The 21,323-nt window shown below is 42.6% G+C and overlaps 1 protein-coding gene across 1 annotated transcript; it reads left to right on the top strand.

The window, feature by feature from the left end:
• Positions 1–1,654: 1,654 nt before the first annotated feature.
• Positions 1,655–21,308, top strand: Ankrd39 (ankyrin repeat domain 39). Its single transcript, XM_004669807.2, has 4 exons — positions 1,655–1,763; positions 8,043–8,146; positions 9,001–9,204; positions 20,393–21,308. Exons 1-4 carry the CDS (start codon positions 1,667–1,669, stop codon positions 20,534–20,536), a joined length of 549 nt encoding a protein of 182 aa, XP_004669864.1. The 5' UTR covers positions 1,655–1,666; the 3' UTR covers positions 20,537–21,308.
• Positions 21,309–21,323: the final 15 nt, after the last annotated feature.

Genomic DNA, 21,323 nt, shown 5'->3' with positions numbered 1-21,323 from the left:
TAAAAGACATTACGGGACCAAGAGGTCTGTTCTTGGGTTGGATAAGGCTGGATGGACTGCATCCTCCTGGCTCAGTCCCCCACTCCTTCCAGAGCAGCCTCCGTGCCTGCCTGTGCCTTCTCTGGAGGGGACAGCCTAGACTCCAGTGTTTCCCACAGTGGTGTCTTGGGCTGGGAACCAGACCAGAGCTACAACCCCTGGGAGCCAGCTTTGGCTTCTGGCCAGTGGGAGAAGTCAAGGGGGAAGAGAAGGGATTTGTCTTCCCAGAATTCTGGAGGACGTAATCGGGGAGTGAGAGGCCAAAGGAGGGGACTTACCAGAAGAGCAGCCTAAGGGTGATAGGGTAATGAGGGAGCTCCCAGCCAGTTTCCGGGGAGAAACTACTTCTAGTTTTCTACTCTTCAAACATACGAGTCGTAGTGTGTGTGTGTGTGTGTTCACTACACTAATCATATAGAGGAGGAACTTCCCCACTGCCACCCAGTCAGTTGTAATTCCCTGTTCTTGAGGGAGTGGCACAGGGTCCAGATGTTCCTGAGGAAAACAACAGGCAGAGCCTGGATTCATTTCTGAGTGCCCCTGATGGGTTTGGAGGAATCTAACCCACGCCCAGTGACAGAGACCATTGAAGTGAGGCCCCCCAAAACACACTTGATTGCAGCTTGAGCAGACTGCTGCTCCCTGGATCAGACTTGGCTTACTAAGCGCCCAGCAGTGGTGGAGGGTTCACCTGCCATGCCCTCAGGCCACCTGATCTAACTGGATTTTTAAGGAAGGGGTGGGTATCAGAGCACCCCAGGCCTTTCCAGCGGTCATGGCTCGTTCTCTGGCCCCCTTGGCGTCTGGGGTGATGCTGGGCGGAGAGGATGAGGGACTGGAGTACGCCTGAAGACCCTATCCTGGGGAGCAGCGTAGTATAAGAGCAGTGAGGCCCGCAAGGCCTCGGTTCTGGAAAACGCGACATTTTTACTACCAGCTGTGCCTAACTGCTCAGTCTCCACACCCTACAAGGCGAGGCGTGAGGCTATCTTCCATCACACAGCCCCTCCTCCTCTCAGGGTCGGGCCAAAACAGCACCACCAAGAGACAGACGCCGAGGACACTCAGCACCCACCAAAACAGAGATCCAGAGGCTCCTAAGAGCCCGTCACTGACGTAGACTTAAAAGGCACCCAACATGGCTCAGGGAATGTTGCGGAAGAGGGGGCGGAAAGATTGTTAGAGCCACATGTCGGGACATTTCGCAGAGACATTGCATCTCCCCCATAACTGACTGTTGCCCCCATAATTCATGACCCACAATCCCCATGGGGATGACCTGCATCCTCAACCGTGGAGGGCCCCTTTGGAACAGGGGCAGGGAGGAGGGAAGGGATGGTGCCAACATGTGTTGTTTACACACTAAATATGTCCATATCCACTAAAAAATACAAGCTCCGCCGCTCCCCCTGCCTCGGCTTAGCCTGGGGCGCCCTCGCGAGGCGGCACGGCGGCGCTGCGCGCGCCTGGCCTCCGCAAGCCCCGCCCTGCCGCTGCGATTGGGTCTCAGCTAAGATCCCCACGCTGCATTGGTCCATCCGGCCGAGGCGGCGGGACTCGAGGTGAGCTGCGGCTGCGACTGGCCAGACTGGACGCCGGGCGGCCGGGGCTGGGACCCGCACCGGCGATGGCGGCGCCGCGGCCTTGCGCCGACGGGGCCTGCTGCTCTCGGCCGGGTGCGGGGCCGGGTCAGCAGACGCTGGAAGAGATGGACTTCGAGCGGGGTGAGGCGGCCCTGCGGCGGGCCCCACGGACGCGGGCCTAGGCGGGAGTCCGTGAACCGAGCTCCGCGCTCCTGGGCCCGGGGCGGGAGGACGGCCGGACGCACGGTGCAGAGCCCGCGCGGCTTTGGTCACCTCGTCTCGCGTGGCTGGGGGAACTGAGGCATTGGGTTCAAGCTTTCCTAAGTAGTGAGGCTGAGTCTGGCTTCTCGCCCGGAGACAAACTCCCTTGAGAGAATTCAGCTCCGGGACAGAATATGCAGCTGGCGGATTAAGCCAACCTGGAAGGATGGTCCTGTAGACCCAGAGCGCAGCCCCGTTGACCCAGGTGTGAATCCTGGGATACCGGCGGGGCCGAGCGATGGAGCTGTTTTGTCCTAGATTGTACCAAGGTCTTGCTACGGGCAGGGGAGTCTGGGCACCCCTACAATGCCACGCCCAGGCCGCCGGTGCAGCGGTAGCAACGCTGTCATCCGTTGTGGGGCCATGCGCCTGCTCAGTGTGCAGTCACGCCTTGCCATTGCTATTGTAATCTTTACTGCACCGACCCCCGCTACACTTCCCATAGCTGCCACACTCCAGGCTACCTCGCATGCCTTCCTACAGTGGTTTCTCCTCCATCTTTGAAAAACATCATTGCATTTCCTGTTGCTTTTAGAATACGTCCAAATTCCCTGTTGAGGCCTACAAAGTTCCAATGTTCGTCTGATGTTTCTCTATAGTTCTCATCTTTGCCTTTTTCTAATCACTACATGTCACTGACACTCTGAAAAATTCGAAGGATACCAATTGCGTCCTTTGGGTTTTGTTTTTTATTCTCCACTCCTTCCCCCCCAATTTAGGCCAGGGAATTTACTGTCTAGGTCTCCTTAGGGTGGTCTTTCTGCAAAGTGTAGGCAAATTGATGCTTTTCTTTCAAATCTCAGCTCTTTGCCATCTCTTCAGAGAACTTTCTATAGAGTTCTGTGCTGGGAACAGTCCTTCTCCATAAAGATCTTTGAGAGTGTCTAGAGATATTTTTGTGGGTGACAGCTGGGAAGGGACAGCAATACATCCTATGGCCCAAAGGTCGACTGTACTTGTTGCTGAGAAGGGTTGCTTGTCTTATTACAGAGGGCTGTCCCCTCCAAGTTACTCTGAAACACATATCTACCAGCAGAGCAGTCTGGATCCACTCAAAAGCTTAGGCAGGCCAGACATAGTAGCACACGCCTTTAATCCCAGCACTCGGGAGGCAGAAGTAGGAGGATCACCGTGAGTTCGAGGCCACCCTGAGATTAAATAGAGAACTCCAAGTCAGCCTGAGCTAAAGTGAGACCCTACTTCGAAGAACCAAAAAAAAAAAGAGTTGGATAAAAAGGAGTCAGTGGAGAAAGAATAAGGAGGGTGGGAAGAGGGGATTATGATTATGGTACATTGTCTGTATTTATGGAAGTTGTTAATAAATATTTTTTTAAAAATCACGAGAGAAAAATAAGTCAACTAGATCATAAACCTAAACAAAGGAGCTGAAAGCTCAAAGTTTGTAGCATGAAACACAGTAAAATATCTTCAGGATCTTGGGTTACAATCTAAGACAAATATTCCTCAGACCACATACTAATAAAAGAAAAGATAGGCTGGGCATGTGGCGCATGCCTTTAATCCCAGCACTCGGGAGGCAGAGGTGAGAGGATCGCCATGAGTTCCACATCAGCCTGGACTAGAGTGAGACCCTACCTCGAAAAACAAAAAACAACAACAAAAAAACTGGAGAGATGTTTCAGTGGTTAAAGGCACTTGCTTGCAAAGTCTGACCGCCTGAATTTGATTTCCCAGTAGCCACATAAAACCAGATGCACAAAGTGGCACATGTATCTGGGGTTGTTTTGCAGTGGCAGGAGGCCCTGGCATGCCTATTCTTTCTCTCCTTCCTAATAGTAAGTAAAATAGTCAAAAAGAAAGCCATTTGGGGCTAGAGAAGATGGCTTAGTGGTTAAGACACTTTCCTGCAAAGCCAAAGGACCCTGGCTTGATTCCCCAGGACCCACATAAGCCAGGTGCACAAGGTGGCACATGATCTGGAGTATGTTTGTAGTGGCTGGAGGCCCTATCTGCCTATTCTCTGTCTTTCTTCATCTCAAAGAAATAAAACATATTTTAAAAAAGAAAGAAAGAAAGCCGTTTATGCCACCTGAGACTATTTTGCTTCTTCTCTTATTTATTCCTCACACAGGATTTATTGTGTGGGATTTTTTTTTCTTCATAATTTTTTTCTAGGTTCATTTTCCTTTTGTATGTGTGAATGTGTTCACACATGCACGTTTGTATGTGTACAAGAACACGTGTGTGTGTTTTGGAAGCCAAAGAACTAGCTCAGATGTCATCATTCCTACCTTATTTATACTTTTTTTTTTGAGGCAGGGTCTCTTTTAGCCCAGGCTGGCCTCGAATTCATAGCCTTCCTCCTGCCTCAGCTTCCCAAGTACTGGGATTATAAGTGTGAGCCACCACAACCATCTTCACCTTACTTATTCAATCATCCACTCATTTATTTTAATATATTGTTATTGTTTTTGGTTTTTTGAGGTAGTACCTCGCTCTAGCCCAGGCTGATCTGGAATTCACTATGTAGTCACAGGGTGACCTCAAACTCACAGCAATCCTCCTACCTCTGCACTCCCTAGTGATGGGATTAAAGGTGTGTGCCACCAGGCTGAGTTTATTTTAAATTTTTTAATTAAAATTTTGTATTGACAACTTCCATACAAATAACCTATGGTAATTCCCTCCTTCCCCCAATTTTCCCTTTGCAACTCCACTTTCTATCACACCTCTTCCCCCTCTCAATCAGTCTGTCTTTTATTTTGATACTATCATCTTTTTCCTCCAATTATCATGGTTTTGTATAGGTAGTGTCAGGCACTGCAAAGTCATGGATATCCAGGCCATTTTGTGTCTGGAGGAGCACGTTGTAAGGAATCCTACCCTTCCTTTGGCTCTTACATTCTTTCCACCACTTCTTCTGCAAATGGACCCTGAGCCTTGGAAGGTGTGATAGAAATGTTTCAGTACTAAGCACTCCTCTGTCACATCTCAGCACCATAGTGCCTTCTGAGTCATCCCAAGGTCACCAAAATCTGAAAAGAGAAGCTTCTCTAACCAAAAGTGAGAGGAGCATTAACATGGGTATGAACATTAAGAGAAGTACTGACTACATAGTGAATTCCAGGTCAGCCTGGGCTAGAGGGAGACCCTACCTCAGAAAAAGAGAGAGGGAGAGGGAGGGAGGGAAGTGTTTACTGGGCAGCCCGGTGAGCATAGTATATACTTTTAGCCAGACACCAGCAGATGTTATATCCCTAGGGCTCATGACTTCCCCTGTCATAGGTTTTCATTCCAATTAGAGTGCAATTGGTTTCCCCCATAACAGACATGCCACTATAGGGCCTGTTGAGTCATTTGACTGAGCTGGCCAAATTTAAGGCTTGCAGTGTCCACTGTTGAGTATCTCCACTGGCAATTTCTCTGTCCCAATGAACTGCATGCAGCGTGGCTTTTTCCAGCTTTCTGTTTTACCATCTATTCCTGGAGGGAAACCAAGAGCCTTGGCAATGGCCTGTAATATTTTGGGGGAATCAGGAACCTCCCTGGCCAACAACTCACTGGAAGGTATCCCATCCCTGGTACTGAAAATTTTCTAGTAACAATTTATGGCTTCTGGGTGTTCCATTGTCCAAAAAAGTAGGTTTCCAGGGCTGGAGAGATGGCTTAGCAATTAAGGTGTTTGCCTGCAGAGTCAAAGGATTCTGGTTCAATTCTCCAAGATCTATTGTAAGCCAGATGCACAAGGGGGTGCATGCATCTGGATTTCGTTTGCAGTAGCTGGAGGCCCTGGCTGGCCCATTTTCTCCTCTCCCCCGCCCCCATTCCTCTCTCTCTCAAAAAAAATTTTATTTATATATATATAGTAGGTTTTTGTATGACTTATTTAAACCCTCTTAGATTTTGATTAGCCCTCCCCCACCTTTTGATTATTCAATCTCTTCCCCTTACCTCACTTAGGCCTTTCCACCCCCATTAATACATTCTTCTGCTTACATATATACAACACCATCCTATTAAGTCCCCCTTCCTTCCCTTTTTATTCCTTTTATATCCCCTTTCTAGCTTACTGGCCTCTGCTACTGAGTTTTGTTCCAACTCAGAAGTCCAATCATTTGTAGCTAGGATCCACATGAGAGAGAACATGTGACATTTGGCTTTCTGGGCCTGGGTTGCCTTACTAAGTATAATCATTTCCAGATCCATTCATTTTTCTTTACTGTTGAATTTCTGCTATACAAATGTGCTACATCTTCATTATCCACTCATCAGTTGAGGGACATATAGGCAGGTTTCATTTCCTAGCTATTGTGAATAGAGGAGCAATAAACATGGTTGAGCAAGTATCTCTAAGGTATTGATGAGTCCTTAGGATATATGCCTAGGAATGGTATAGCTAGGTCATATGGTAAATCTATTTTTAGCTGCCTCAGGAACCTCCACACTGATTTCCACAATGGCTGGACCAGATTGCATTCCCACCAACAGTGTAGAAGAGTTCCTTCTTTTCTGCATCCTTGCCAACATTTATTGTCATTTGTTTTATGATGGTATCCATTCTGACAGGAGTGAGATGGACTCTCAAAGTAGTATTAATTTGCATTTCCCTGATGACCAGGCATATAGAACATTTTATTAGATGTTTATATGCCATCTGTATTTCTTCTTTTGAGAACTCTCTATTTCGTTCCATAGCCCATTTTTTAATTGGGTTGTTTGACTTATTATTTAATTTTTTTGAGTTCTTTGTATATCCTGGATATTAATCCTCTGTCAGATGTGTAGCTGGCAAAGATTTTCTCCCATTCTGTAGTTTGCCTCTTTGCTCTATTCACAGTGTCCTTTGCTGTATAAAATCTTTGTAATTTTATGAGGTCCCAGTGGTTTCCGAGCAATTGGGGTTATATTCAGAAAGGCTTTGCCAACACCAATATGTTGAAGAGTTTCCCCTACTTTTTCCTCTTGCAGTTTTAGAGTGTTGGGTCTGATGTTAAGGTCTTTGATCCATTTGGACATAGGTCTGGTGCATGCAGAGAGATAAGGATCTATTTTCATCTTTCCACAGATATACATCCAGTTTTTCTAGCACCATTTGCTGAAGAGGCTGTTTTTTCTCTTTTTCTTATGTTTGATCTCTTCATAGTATCATGAATATGTTGAAATTCCCATTTATGCCTTCCTGTTAGCTTGTCTTTCTCTTTGTTGGACTGTATTAGATCTGCCACCTGATCTTCTAGTTTAGATATTCTGCCCTTTCCTTAATCCATTCTACTGGTGAGACTTTCTACAGCGTTTTCTATTTGACTTACTCTGCTTATCATTTCTAGTATTTCTGATTGGTATTTTTTCATTATTTCCATTTCCCTACTCATATCTTGTATTGACCTATTTACTTCATTGAGTTGGTTTCCTGTGTTTTCTTGGGATTCCTTGAGGAGTTGGTTTTCTTCTTTGATTCCTTTGAACATAGGTATAATTTTTTTTTTTTTAATTTTTGTCAGGCATTTCATCTAAAACAGTCTCACTGGAGGTCATTTCTGATGGATTTATAATTTTTGGTAGTATTGGATTGTCTTGTTTTTTTTGTGTGTTTCTTGTATTATAATGTAGAGATTTTTGCATCTTAACTTCTTGGGTTTTCTAATTATCTGCAGTGTTCTTAGCCGTGTAAATCTGACTTTATATTCTTCAGTGTAGGAGTTTAAGGTACCAGGTGTAGCTCTTATACTCTAAGAGAAACAGCAAAAGTGACCCTAGGTGTTGAGTTTGCCTGCTATTCCAGTATTGTCATAGACTGGGTGAAGCAAATTGCTGGCCACTACAAACAAGTCCAGATGCATTTGCCTCCTTGTGCATCTGGCTAACATGAGTCCTGGGGAATAGAACCTAGGTCCTTTGGCTTTTCAGGCAAATGCCTTAACTGCTAAACCATCCCTCCACCACCACCACCACCACCACCACCACCACCACCCCCGCCCCCGCCAGCTGGCCTCCTGAACGAATCACAGGTACTCATCACTACATCTGGCTGCATTTGTATGTGTGTTTGAAGCAGGAGGAAGGCATTTCTGTGCCTTCCCTTGCTACAGCGATGTCATCAGCGTCTAGAACAATCCTTGATAGAGGGACTTAATTGGTACCTGTTGAAAGAACAAGTATTTTCCAATTTACAGATGTGAAAATTCTGGTTTTCTGTAGGAATCTGGTCAGCAGCCCTGAATGGTGACCTGGGCCGAGTGAAATATTTCATCCAGAAGGCCACAGACCCGAGCCAGCCTGATTCAGCTGGCTATACTGCCTTGGTGAGCTTAGAGGAATGTGGGCTGGGAAGAGAGAAGCTTTAACTTGGGAGCAAACTGTTTTCTGAGGAAGAGCTTGTTCTTTTCTTTGTAGCTTCCCCCTTCCAGGAAAGTTTTGTTTGTTGGTGGTGACACCTTGCCCTGCTTCAGAGTTTTTGTTTGTTTGTTTGTTTTGTTATGTTTTAACTGGCCTTGAGCTCATTATGTAGCTGAGGGTAACCTTAAACATCTGATCCTCTGGCTTCTACCTCTCAGGGAAACTATCTAAACTTAGGGCCTTCGGTATGCTAGGAAAGCACTCTACCAACTAAGCTATATCCCTTCATTTCAAAGTTTGTTTGTAGTATTTTGTGACCCTACGTGTTATAATTAGTAGAGAACTTCACATCTATCATATAATTTTGTTGTTGTTGTTTTCGAGGTAGGGTCTGACTCTATCCCAGGCTGACCTGAAACTCACTCTATAGTCTCAGGCTGGCTTCAAACTCAAAATGATCCTTCTACCTCTGCCTCCCGAATGCTGGGACTAAAGGTGTGCTCCGCCATGAATTCTTATGATCTGCCTTTTCCTTTTTTCTTCCCTTTTTGCACTGCTGGGAATTGAATCTGGGGCCTGATGCATGCTAGGCAAGCACTGTACCATTGCTCTATATTCCCAGCTCCATCTGCCTTTTCCAGTTAAGGAAACTGACAGTAGGGCTGAGAAAGCTTGCATACAGCTGCTGCAAGTGGTCTCTAAGGTGATCCCAGGCCCCTAGCTGCAGAGCTAATGCCAGTGGTCATGTTATTAATAACCATTGCCCATGTTACTTGCTGGCCATCTACTATCTGACCTCAATCTTACCTGCCCTCTACAGCACTATGCCAGCCGGAATGGACACTATGCTGTCTGCCAATTTCTGCTGGAAAATGGAGCAAAGTGTGATGCCCAGACCCACGGGGGTGCCACTGCTCTGCACCGAGCCAGCTATTGTGGACACACAGAAATTGCACGACTGCTGCTCTCACATGGGTCCAACCCTCAGCTGGTAGATGATGCGGGCATGACCAGTCTACACAAGGTATATCCCTATTCCTTTTCCTTCCTTCCCTCCTTCCTTCTTCCCTCTCTCTTAGTAGGGTTTCACTATTGCCCAAGCTGACCTGGAATTCGTTATGTAGTCTCAGGATGGCTTTAACTCATGGTGATCCTCCTACCTCTGCTTCCCAAGAGCTGGGATTAAAGGTATGTGCCACCATGCTTGGCTCCTTCCAGAATTTTCTTTTCCTGCCTTAAAGGTCTATGATTGTGTTACTTTTTTTTTTTTCATACTTAAAAAAATATTTATTTGCAAGAGAGAGAGATCAAGAGAAAGTGGCAGACAGAAGAAGTGAGTATGAGTGTGCCAGGGCCTCCTGCCACTACAAATTCCAGATGCATGTGCCACTTTGTGTATCTGGCTTTATGTGGGTACTGGGAAATTGAAACAAGGCCATCAGGCTTTGCAAGCAAGATTCTTTGGAGTTGATGTGCCTTTAACTTTTGAGCCATCTCCTCAGCCCCTTTATTTTGTTTTTAATTGACCACTTCCATAAATGTAAACAATATACCATGACCATACTGTCCCTCTACCCTCCTTTCTCCCTCCCCAAATCGCCCCTCCACTGAATCCTTTTTATCCAATTAGTTTTTCATCGTTTTTTCTTCACTACCCTCCCCCTTTTTATAATTTAATTTTTTATTTTTTCTCAATTTTTATTAACATTTTCCATGATTATAAAAAATATCCCATGGCATCAAAAAAAATAAAGTACCTTGGAATAAACCTAACCAAGGAAGTAAAGAATCTCTACAATGAGAACTTTAAAACACTCAAGCAAGAAATTGCAGAAGACACTAGAAAGTGGAGAAACATCCCCTGTTCTTGGATTGGAAGAATCAATATTGTGAAAATGGCAATCTTACCAAAAGCAATCTACACATTTAATGCAATCCCTAACAAAATTCCAAAAGCATTCTTCATGGAAATAGAAAAAACAATTCAAAAATTCATTTGGAATGACAAAAAACCTCGAATATCTAAAATAATACTGAGCAACAAAAATAAGGCTGGTGGTATCACCATACATGATTTTAACCTATACTACAGAGCCATGGTAACAAAAGCAGCGTGGTACTGGCACAAAAGCAGACATGTAGATCAGTGGAACAGATAGAGGACCCAGATGTAAGCCCAAGTAGCTATAGCCACCTGAGATTCGATAAAAATGCCAAAAATACTCATTGGAGAAAAGACAGCCTCTTCAGCAAATGGTGTTGGGAAAACTGGATATATATCTGCAGAAGGATGAAAATAGATTCTTCTCTCTCTCCATGCACAAGAATTAAGTCCAAATGGATTAAAGACCTTAACATCAGACCTGAAACTCTGAAACTGCTAGAGGAAAAAGTAGGGAAAACCCTCCAACATATTGGTCTTGGCAAAGACTTCCTGAATATAACTCCAATTACTCAGGCAATAAAACCACAGATTAATCACTGGGACCTCATGAAATTACAAAGATTTTGCACTGCAAAGGACACAGTGAAAAAAGCAAAGAGGCAACCTACAGAATGGGAAAAAAATCTTCACCAGCTATATATCTGATAGAGGATTAATATCTAGGATATACAAAGAACTCAAAAAGTTAAATAATAAGGAATCAAACAAGCCAATCAAAAAATGGGCTATGGAGCTAAATAGAGCATTCTCAAAGGAAGAAATACGAATGGCATATAAGCATCTAAAAAAATGTTCTACATTACTAGTCATCAGGGAAATGCAGATTAAAACTACATTGAGATTCCATCTCACTCCTGTCAGATTGGCCACCATCATGAAAACAAATGATCATAAATGTTGGCGGGGATGTGGAAAAAGAGGAACCCTTCTACACTGCTGGTGGGAATGCAATCTGGTCCAGCCATTGTGGAAATCAGTGTGGAGGTTCCTAAAACAGCTAAAGATTGATCTACCATACGACCCAGCTATAGCACTCCTAGGCATATATCCTAAGGACACATCTCATTTCCTTAGAAGTGTGTGCTCAACCATGTTTATTGCTGCTCAATTTATAATAGCTGGGAAATGGAACCAGCCTAGATGTCCCTCAACTGATGAGTGGATAATGAAGATGTGGCACATTTATACAATGGAGTTCTACTCAGTGGTAAAGAAAAATGAAGTTATGAAATTTGCAGAAAAATGGTTGGACCTGGAAAGTATTATACTAAGTGAGGTAACCCAGGCCCAGAAAGCCAAGCGCCACATGTTCTCCCTCATATGTGGATCCTAGCTACAGATGACTGGGCTTATGTGTGAGAATGAAAATACTTAGTAGCAGAGGCCAGTAAATTATAAAGGAGACATAAAGGGAAGAGAAAGGAAGGGAGGAGGGTACTTAATAGGTTGATATTGTATATATGTAAGTACAATGATTATAATGGGGAGGTAATATGATGGAGAATGGAATTTCAAAGGAGAAAGTGTGGGGGGGAGGGAATTAACACGGGATTTTTTAATAATCATGGAAAATGCTAATAAAAAATAAAAGAAATAAATATCCCATGGTAATACCCTTCCTCCCCCCACTTTCGCCTTTGAAATTCCATTCTCCATCATATCCCCTCTCCATCTCAATCATTGTACTTACATATATACAATACCAACCTATTAAGTACCCTCCTCCCTTCCTTTCCCTTCCCTTTTTATCTCCTTTTTAACTTACTGGCCTCTGCTACCGAGTTTTTCCCTTCTCATGCATAAGTCCAATCATCTGTAGCTAGAATCCACATATGAGGGAGAACATGTGTTGCTTGGCTTTCTGGGCCTGGGTTACCTCACTTAGTATAATCCTTTCCAGAACCATCCATTTTTCTGCAAATTTCATAACTTCATTTTTCTTTACTGCTGAGTAGAACTCCATTGTATAAATGTGCCACATCTTCATTATCCACTCATCAGTTGAGGGACAGCTAAGCTGGTTCCATTTCCCAGCTATTATAAATTGAGCAGCAATAAACATGGTTGAGCACGTACTTCTAAGGAAATGAGATGAATCCTTAGGATATATGCCTAGGAGTGCTATAACTGGGTCGTATGGTAGATCAATCTTTAACTGTTTTAGGAACCTCCACACTGATTTCCACAATGGTTGGACCAGATTGCATTCCCACCAACAGTGCAGAAGGGTTTCTCTTTTTCCACAACACTGCCAGCATTTGTGATCATTTGTTTTCATGATGGTAGCCAATCTCACAGGAGTGAGATGGAATCTCAATGCAGTTTTAATCTGCATTTCCCTGATGACTAGTGACGTTGAACATTTTTTTAGATCTTATATGCCATTCATATTTCTTCCTTTGAGAACTCTCTATTTAGCTCATAGCCCATTTTTTGATTGGCTTGATTCCTTATTATTTAACTTTTTGAGTTCTTTGTATATCCTAGATATTAATCCTCTATCAGATGTATAGTTGGCAAAGATTTTTTTCCTATTCTGTAAGTTGCCTCTTTGCTTTATTCACAGTGTCCTTTGCAGTGCAAAATCTTTGTAATTTCATGAGGTCCCAGTGATTAATCTGTGGTTTTATTGCCTGAGCAATTGGGGTTGTATTCAGAAAGTCTTTGCCAAGACCAATATGTTGAAGGGTTTCCCCTACTTTTTCCTCTAGCAGTTTTAGAGTTTCAGGTCTGATATTAAGGTCTTTAATCCATTTGGACTTAATTCTTGTGCGTGGAGAGATAGAAGGATCTATGTTCATCCTTCTATAGATACATATCCAGTTTTGCCAACACCATTTGCTGAAGAAGCTATCTTTTCTCCAAATTAGTGTTTTTGGCATTTTTATCAAATATCAGGTGGCTATAGCTACTTGGGCTTACATCTGGGTCCTTTATTCTGTTCCACTGATCTACATGTCTGTTTTTGTGCCAGTACCATGCTGTTTTTGTTACTATGGCTGTGTAGTATAGGTTAAAATCATGTATGGTGATACCACCAGCCTTATTTTTGGTGTTCAGTATTATTTTAGATATTTGGGGTTTTTTAATTCCAAATGAATATTTGGATTGTTTTTTCTGTTTCCATGAAGAATGCTTTTGGAATTTTGTTAGGGATTGCATTAAATATGTAGATTGCTTTTGGTAAGATTGCCATTTTCACAATATTGATTCTTCCAATCCAGGAACAGAGGATGTTTCTCCACTTTCCAGCGTCTTCTGCAATTTCTCGCTTGAGTGTTTTAAAGTTCTCATTGTAGAGATTCTTTACTTCCTTGGTTAGGTTTATTCCAAGATACTTTATTTATTTTTTTTTGATGCAATTGTGAATGGGAGTGATTCTCTGATTTCATCCTCTGTGTTTGTTGCATATATGAAGGCTACTGATTTCTGTGTATTTATCCTGCTACGTGGCTGTATGTTTTTATCAGCTCTAACAGTTTGCTAGTAGAGTTTTTAGGGTCCTTTATATAGAGAATCATGTCATCTGCAAATAATGATAACTTGATCTCTTCCTTTCCAATTTGTATCCCTTTTATGTGCGTCTCTTGCCTTATTGTTATGGCTAAGACTTCCAGAACTATATTAAATAAAAGTGGGAACAGTGGACACCCTTGTCTGGTTCCTGATTTTAGTGGAAAAGCTTCCAGTTTTTCCCCATTTAGTAATATGTTGGCTGTAGGCTTGTCATAGCCTTTATTATATTGAGATATGTTCCTTCTATTCCCAGTCTCTGTAGGACTTTTAGGATGAAGGGATGTTGGATTTTGTCACATGCTTTCTCTGCGTCTAATGAGATGATCATGTGATTTTTGTCCTTCAACCCGTTTATGTAATGTATTACATTTATAGATTTGCGTATATTGAACCATCCATGCATCTCTAGGATAAAGCCTACTTGGTCAGGTTGAATGATCTTTCTGATATATTCTTGTATTCTGTTTGCTAATATTTTGTTGAGAATTTTTACATCTATGTTCATGAGGGAGATTGGTCTGTAATTTTTTGTTGTTGTTGTTCTATCTTTGGTTTTCATATCAGGGTGATGCTGGCTTCATAGGAGTTTGGTAGAATTCCTTCTTTTTCTATTTCATGGAAAAGCTTAAGAAGCAGTGGTGTTAGCTCTTCCTTGAAGGTCTGGTAAAATTCAGCAGTGAATCCATCTGGGCCTGGGCTTTTTTAGTTGGGAGATTTTTGATAACTGTTTGGATCGTCATGCTTGTTACAGGTTTATTTAAGTGATTAATCTCAAATTGATTTAATTTAGGTAGGTCATATAAATCAAGGAACTCATCCATTTCTTTCAGATTTTCATACTTTGTGGAGTATGTGTTTTTATAGTATGTCCCTATGATTTTTTGAATTTCTCTGGCATCTGTTATGATGTTACCTTTTTCATCTCTAATTTTATTAATTTGTGCTCTTCTCTCTTACTTTTGGTCAGATTTGCTAAGGGTTTATCAATTTTGTTTATCCTTTCAAAGAACCAACTCTTTGTTTCATTAATTCTTTGGATTGGTTTTTTTGTTTGTTTGTTTGTTTCTATTTCATTAATTTCTGTCCTAATCTTTATTATTTCTTCCCTTCTACTTATTTTTGGTTTGCCTTGTTCTTCTTTTTCCAAGGCCTTAAGGTGAAGCATTAAGTTGTTTATTGTGACATTTCTAATTTCTTAATATAGCACTTAAAGCAATAAATTTACCTCTTAGGACTGCCTTCATTGTCTCCCAGAGATTTTGGTATGTTGTTTTCTCATTATCGTTTGACTCTATAAATTTTTTTGATTTCCTTCTTGATTTCTTCATTGACCTATTCATCATTTAGTAGTGTATTGTTTAGTTTCCATGATTTTGTGTATGCTCTATAGCCTTTCTTGCTACTGATTTGTAGTTTAATTCCATTGTGGTCAAATAGAATGCAAGGAATTATTTCAATTTTCCTGAATTTGTTAAGATTTGCTTTGTGTCCTAATATATGGTCTATTTTAGAGAATGTTCCATGTGCTGCTGAAAAGAATGTATATTCTGCAGCCTTTGGATGAAATGTCCTGTATATATCTGTTAGGTCCATTCTATGACCTCATTTAGTACAGATGCCTCTCTGTTTATTTTTTCCTGGGATGACCTGTCAATTGATGAGAGTGGGGTGTTGAAGTCACCCACTACCACTGTGTTTGGTATTATCTGTAACCTTAGTTCTAATAATGTTTGTTTGATAAAGTTGGGTGCCCCCATGTTACGTGCATATATGTTTAGGATTGTAATGTCCTCCTGTTGGAGTGTGCCTTAAATCAATATAAAGTGACCTTCCTTATCTTTCTTGACTAACGTCGGACTAAAGTCTACCCTGTCTGATATTAGGATAGCAACCCCTGCTTGTTTTCTAGGCCCATTTGCTTGAAACACCATCTTCCAACCTTTCACCCTAAGATAATGTCTATCCTTTGTAGAAAGGTGAGTTTCTTGGAGGCAACAAATTGAAGGATCCTGCTTTTTAATCCAATCTGTAAACCTATGTCTTTTGGTTGGGGCATTGAGGTCATTGATATTAAGTGATATTATTGAAAGTTGTGCATTTATGTTTGCCATTTTTTTGTGGTTCAGGTTCTACCTTTGTTCTCTTGTGTTAATTAGTATTTGAGTATTGTTTGTCTTTTCCAGGTTCCTTATGTGTGTCCTTTTCCTTCTCTTCAGCATGGAGGATTCTTTCAAGTATTTTCTGTAGAGCTGGTTTTGTCTTCAAATACTCCTTTAGCCTACTTTTGTCATGGAATGTACTTATTTCTCCATCTATTTGAATGGATAGCTTTGCAGATAAAGCAACCTTGGTTGACAGTTGTTATCTTTGAGAATTTGGAATACATCACTCCAAGCCCTTCTGGCTTTTAAAGTTTGTGTTGAGTAATCTGCTGTAATCCTGATGGGCTTACCTTGTAGGTAACTTGATTTTTCTAACTGCTTTCAATATTTTTTTCTTTGGATTGTGTGTTTGGTTGTTTGATTGTAATATGGCGAGGAGAGGTTCTTTCCAGGTTTTGTCTGGCTGGTGTTCTAAAGGCTTCCTGTATCTGCATTGGCACCTCTTTCCCAATTTGGGGGAAGTTTTCTTCTATGATTTTGTTGAGGATGCCTACTATGCCTTTGGAGTGAGATTCTTGTCCTTCTACTATGCCCTGAATTCTTGTGTTTGATCTTAGCATAGTGTCCAGAATATCTTGAAATTCCCATTCATACTTTTCTATTACTTTGTCTTTCTCTTTGTTGGACTGTATTAGATCTGCCACCTGGTTTTCTAGCTTAGATATTCTGTCCTCTCCTTCATCCATTCTACTGGTGAGATTTTTATAGAGTTTTTTTTTATTTCATTAACTGTGTTCTTCATTGCTAGTAATTCTGACTGGTTTTTCTTTATTATTTCTATTTCCTTATTAATGTCTTGTATTGCCTTCTTTATTTCATTAAATTGGTGTCCTGCATCTTCTTTGATTCCTTTGATTTGTTCTTTGACTTCTTTGAACCTATTTACAATCATTCTCTTGAAATCTTTCTCGGGCATTTCCTCCAACTCATTTTCACTGGATGTCATCTCTGATGCATTTAATACTTTTTGGTGGATTTATATTGTCTTGATTTTTGGTGTTTCTTATGTTATAATGTATATAGCTTTGCATCTTGGATTAAGTTAATGCTTGGACTTTCTAGTTAGCTGCGTATTCTTAGCTGTATCAACTGATCTGATGTTATTTATCTTCAATGTAGGAGGTTAAGATGTTAGGTGTGGCTCTTAACACTCTCAGAGTATCTAAAAAAGTGTTCCTAGGGTTTGAGTTCACCTGCTATGGGAGTATTCAAGTAGGCTGGGTGGAACAAAATACAGGCAGGTTCTAAAATTTAACTAAATACTGTACACATTCAATCAACAATAGCACCGAGTATTTATGCAAAAGTAGATGTTATAACAACCAGATCCTCTATCAACAAAGAGGTTAAGATCTCTAGTCTGTTGAGGGATCCATGTCAGTTTGTGACGAAGTGAGACCCTTCTCTGGTGCAATCCCAGTTACCTTTTTGGATGATTTTGGTCTCAGTCAAGTAGGCTGGCTGGGTCGCTGGACTGCTGTTCTGTTTTCTGGAGCTGGGCATTGGCTTTTCCTGTGGGCGAACCGGGCCTGGTACCTGTGGCCCTGCAGATGGGCACCCCTGTTGCTGAAGCTGCCGCTGCTGGGTCCGCCACTGCTGGAGCTGCTGCTGTTGCTGCTGTAGCCGCGGCTTCCACCGCCGCTTCCGTTGCCGGAGCGCTGCTGCCACTGCCAGAGCTGCTTCGGCCTGCCTGTGTGGGTTCTGGATGCTCTGCAACTCTCCTACTTCTCTGCTGCCATTTTAATTTCTTATACACCTCACTTTTTAGTAAAAGTGTGTATTCTGCTGGGTTTTCTTTGGGTTTTTCTCCCCTAGCTGCTTTGGTGTGGTTCTTATGCCACCATCTTAACCAGAAGTCCCCTCCCCTTTTTTTTTTTTTTTTTTTTTTTTTGAGGTAGGGTCTCACTTGAACCCAGGCTGACCTGGAACTCACTCTGCAGTTCTAGGCTGGCCATGAACTCATAGCAGTCCTCCTACCTCTGCTGCTCAAGTAGAGATTAAAGTTGTCTGTTACCACACCCTACTCGTCTTTTTTTTTTTTTAAGAGAGAGAGAAAACAGGGCCTCAGCCACCGCAATTGAACTCCAGACACTTGCACCACATAGTGCACATGTGTGACCTTGCGTTCGCATCATCTTTGTGCATCTGGCTTATGTGGGATTTGGAGAGAGCTAGAACATGGGTCCCTAGGCTTTGCAGGCAGTGCCTTAACCACTTAGCCATCTCTTCAGCCCAAATATTTTACTTATTAATTTTATTTAATTTGAGGGAGAGAAAACAGCATGTCAGAGTTTTCAGCCACTGCAAACGAACTCCAAACACACATGCTATCTAATGCATCTGGCTTTATGTGGGTCCTGGGCAATTGCAATTGAACCTGGGTCCTTAGGCTTCACAGGCAAGTGCCTTCATCTCTCTAGCCCCTTTTTTGACTTCTTAAAATTTTTTTTGGCTTATTTTTATTTTTTTGAGAGTGACAGAGAGAGAAAGAAAGGCAAAGAATGAGAGAGAATGGGCGCATCAGGGCCTCCAGCCACTGCAAACAAACTCCAGACGCGTGTGCCCCCTTGTGCATCTGGCTTACGTGGGTCCTGAGGAGTTGAGCCTCAAACTGGGGTCCTTAGGCTTCACAGGCAAGCACTTGACTGCTATGCCATCTCTCTAGCCCTTCTTTGGCTTCTTGAGACAGGGTCTTCCTATGTGGCCCTGGCAGTCCTAGAACTGACTATGTACATGTGGCTTGGATTTATGGCAATCCTCCTGCTTCTGCTTCCTGAATGCTAGGATTACACATGTGTACTATTATTTCTGCCTTCTTCCTTTTCACATAAAGATTTTCTACCCTTTCTTTAAGATCATAGTTCATACATCAACTCCAGAGAACCTTGCCTGGTCCCAAGACTTGTCCAGCTGAATGCACCTTGCACTTGGATTTCCCTCATTCCTGTTCCTTTGAGATTCTTTTTGAGGTCCATCTCTCATTAGCTGGGACTTTCTTTTGTTTAGTGTTGTAGCCTTAGCATAGGACAGGTGCCCACAGAACTTACTTCAAGAGAACATCTCAATGTTGGGTTTTGTTAAATCCTTGCTAGTTGTAGAGGCAGATTGCTTGAGTCTTTTCTGTTTGTTTGAGACCATTTGAGACAGCTTTGTAGCTTAAGCTGGTCTTGAACAGAGAATCCTCATGCCAGGATTATAGGTGCATGCCATCATATCCAGTGCTTGCACCTAAATGTTCTAAACTGGTGTCCCTCAGATATTTTACTGCCATATTTCACAGAATGGACATTTGTAGGAGGATGCTACCAAAAGTGTATGTGTAGGATGATGTGTGTATATATGTGTGAATGTGAGCACACATGTACCATAGCATGTGTGTGAAGGTCAGAGGATAATTTCAGGAGTGGGCCTCATACCATGAGTCAGGGTCTCTTGTTCACAGCTATGTTCATCATACCAGCTGGCCTTCGGACTCCCAACTCTGCTGTCGCTGCCTCCCTTCTCGCAACATGCTGGGATTATAAACAAGTGCTATTGCATCCAGTTCTTGTACGGATGCTGGGACTCTGAACTCCAGTTCTCATGCTTACACAACCACTTTGCTGAGTCATGTCCCCAGTTTCTGATCTATATATATATATTTTTTGCACCTATTAGTTGTTTTTAATGTGCACATCTGGCCAAAGACTAGAATGCCACTGGCAATGGATATAAAAAAAAAAATGTAGCTGGGCATGGTGGCACACGGCTTTAATACCAGTACTTGGGAGGCAAAGGTAGGAGGATTGCTGTGTATTCAAGGCCAGCCTGGTACTACAGGGTGAGTTCCAGGTCAGCCTGGGATTAAGTAAGACCCTGCCTGGAAAAAGAAGAAAAAACAAAGGATACAAAAGAAAGAAAGAGGAAGAAAGGAATTTATGCTGAACTGGGCATGGTGACATACACCTGTAATCCCAGACTTCAGGAGGCAGAGGCAGGAATAATGTGAATTGGAGGGTAGCCTGGACTACATAGTGAGACCCTGACTTAAAAGCCAAAGCAAACAAGAAAACAATGCAGTCTAAGGCTGGGTGGGATTGCTCACACGTATAATCTTAGAACTTGGAAGGTAGAAGCAGGAATATTGCCAAAAGTTCAATACAGAGTACCTTACTTAGAGAGTTGCAGGACAGCCAGGACTTCATAGCAAAGGACCATGTCTCAAGCTAAAACAAAAAAAAAAAGAAGACTCAAGGGCTGGTCAGATGGTTTAGCAGTAAAGCCAGATACACAAAGTAGTGCATGAATCTGGAATCATTTGCAGTGGCTAGAGGCCCTGGTAAATCTATGCGTTCTCTCTCTCACTTGATCTTAGCCAAAGGCCTACAAGCAATCTCTCTCAAATAAGTAAAAAATAAAAATAAATTTAAAAAGACTCAAGCAAACTGCCTGAATGACTGAGGTATGTCAGAAATTTGTGTATAAGTCATTGGTATTTGGTTAAGAATTAGAAATCTACTCAGTCACCCAGGGTCTTTGTTTCCAGGAGTGAAGCAAAAAAGTGCAGGCCCAGTGTTGAGTGCCTTCTCATTCAGCCTCTCTCCCCACAGGCTGCTGAGAAGGGTCATGAGGACATCTGCTCCCTCCTGTTGCAACACAGCCCAGCTCTGAAGGCCATCCGGGATCGGAAAGCACGTCTAGCATGTGACCTGCTGCCCCACGACAGTGACTTATGGAACTTGTTAGCCAGCTGAGGCGCCACCTCCTATCTCTGGCTGCCCTTGAAGGGGACACAGTGTAGCTTTCCACAGCCCTGCCTTGCTGCAGGATGGGAACTGGGCTAGAACACCTCAGAAGAGCCCCATTCTGGCCATTGTGGTGGCCAACGAGGAGGCTTGGTGGGGCTAAAAGCTTTTGAGTGTGGACAGATGATCATATTCTAGTTAGTTTATAGTAGAAACATCTATTCATTTAGGAAAAAATAAAGTTTATATTCTGACTTCATCTCACAAAGAAAATGTTCAAGATTTAGCGACCTAAATTTTATAAAAATGCAAAACTGTAAGAATTAGAAGAAAAGATGGAATGGTTAATGAAAGCTGCTTTCTAGATGCACAAGCATGGTGCGTGTGCAGATCTTTTCACCTGCTTCTCCCTCCTCAGCTCCCTCATCTGTAAGATGGGAATTATTACAGGAGGACCTGCCTCCAGGTGGTGCTGAGTGAACCTGTAGGCTGTACTCAGCCATGCCGAGCAGTACAAGCCTGGTATTAGCCACTTCAGGAAACTAAGGCAAGTAGATTAAAATTTCAAGAACTGCCTAGGCTGGGTGTGGTGTCGCACACCTTTTATCCCAGCACTTTGGAGGCTGAGGTAGGAGGATTGCCGTGAGTTCGAGGCCACCCTGAGACTACATTGTGAACTCCAGGTCAGCCTGGGTCAGAGTGAGACCTTACCTCAGAAAAACAAAAAAACAAAAACAAACAAAAAATATATTTGTCCCAAATAAAACACCCTAATGCACAAGACCTGGTTTCTTTT

Source organism: Jaculus jaculus, chromosome 4, assembly GCF_020740685.1.
Source record: "Jaculus jaculus isolate mJacJac1 chromosome 4, mJacJac1.mat.Y.cur, whole genome shotgun sequence".
In the NCBI taxonomy this organism is placed as follows: Eukaryota; Metazoa; Chordata; class Mammalia; order Rodentia; family Dipodidae; genus Jaculus; species Jaculus jaculus.
The sequence above is the reverse complement of the archived record's forward strand: the minus strand, read 5'-3'. Positions and strand labels throughout refer to the sequence as shown.

Coding starts and splice junctions, on each gene's coding strand:
- Ankrd39 (XM_004669807.2), top strand. CDS start 1,667: ATGGCGGCGCCGCGGCCTTGCGCCGACGGGGCCTGCTGCTCTCGGCCG. Junction 8,147..9,000: donor CAGCTGGCTATACTGCCTTG/GTGAGCTTAGAG, acceptor TGCCCTCTACAG/CACTATGCCAGCCGGAATGG. Junction 9,205..20,392: donor GCATGACCAGTCTACACAAG/GTATATCCCTAT, acceptor CTCTCCCCACAG/GCTGCTGAGAAGGGTCATGA.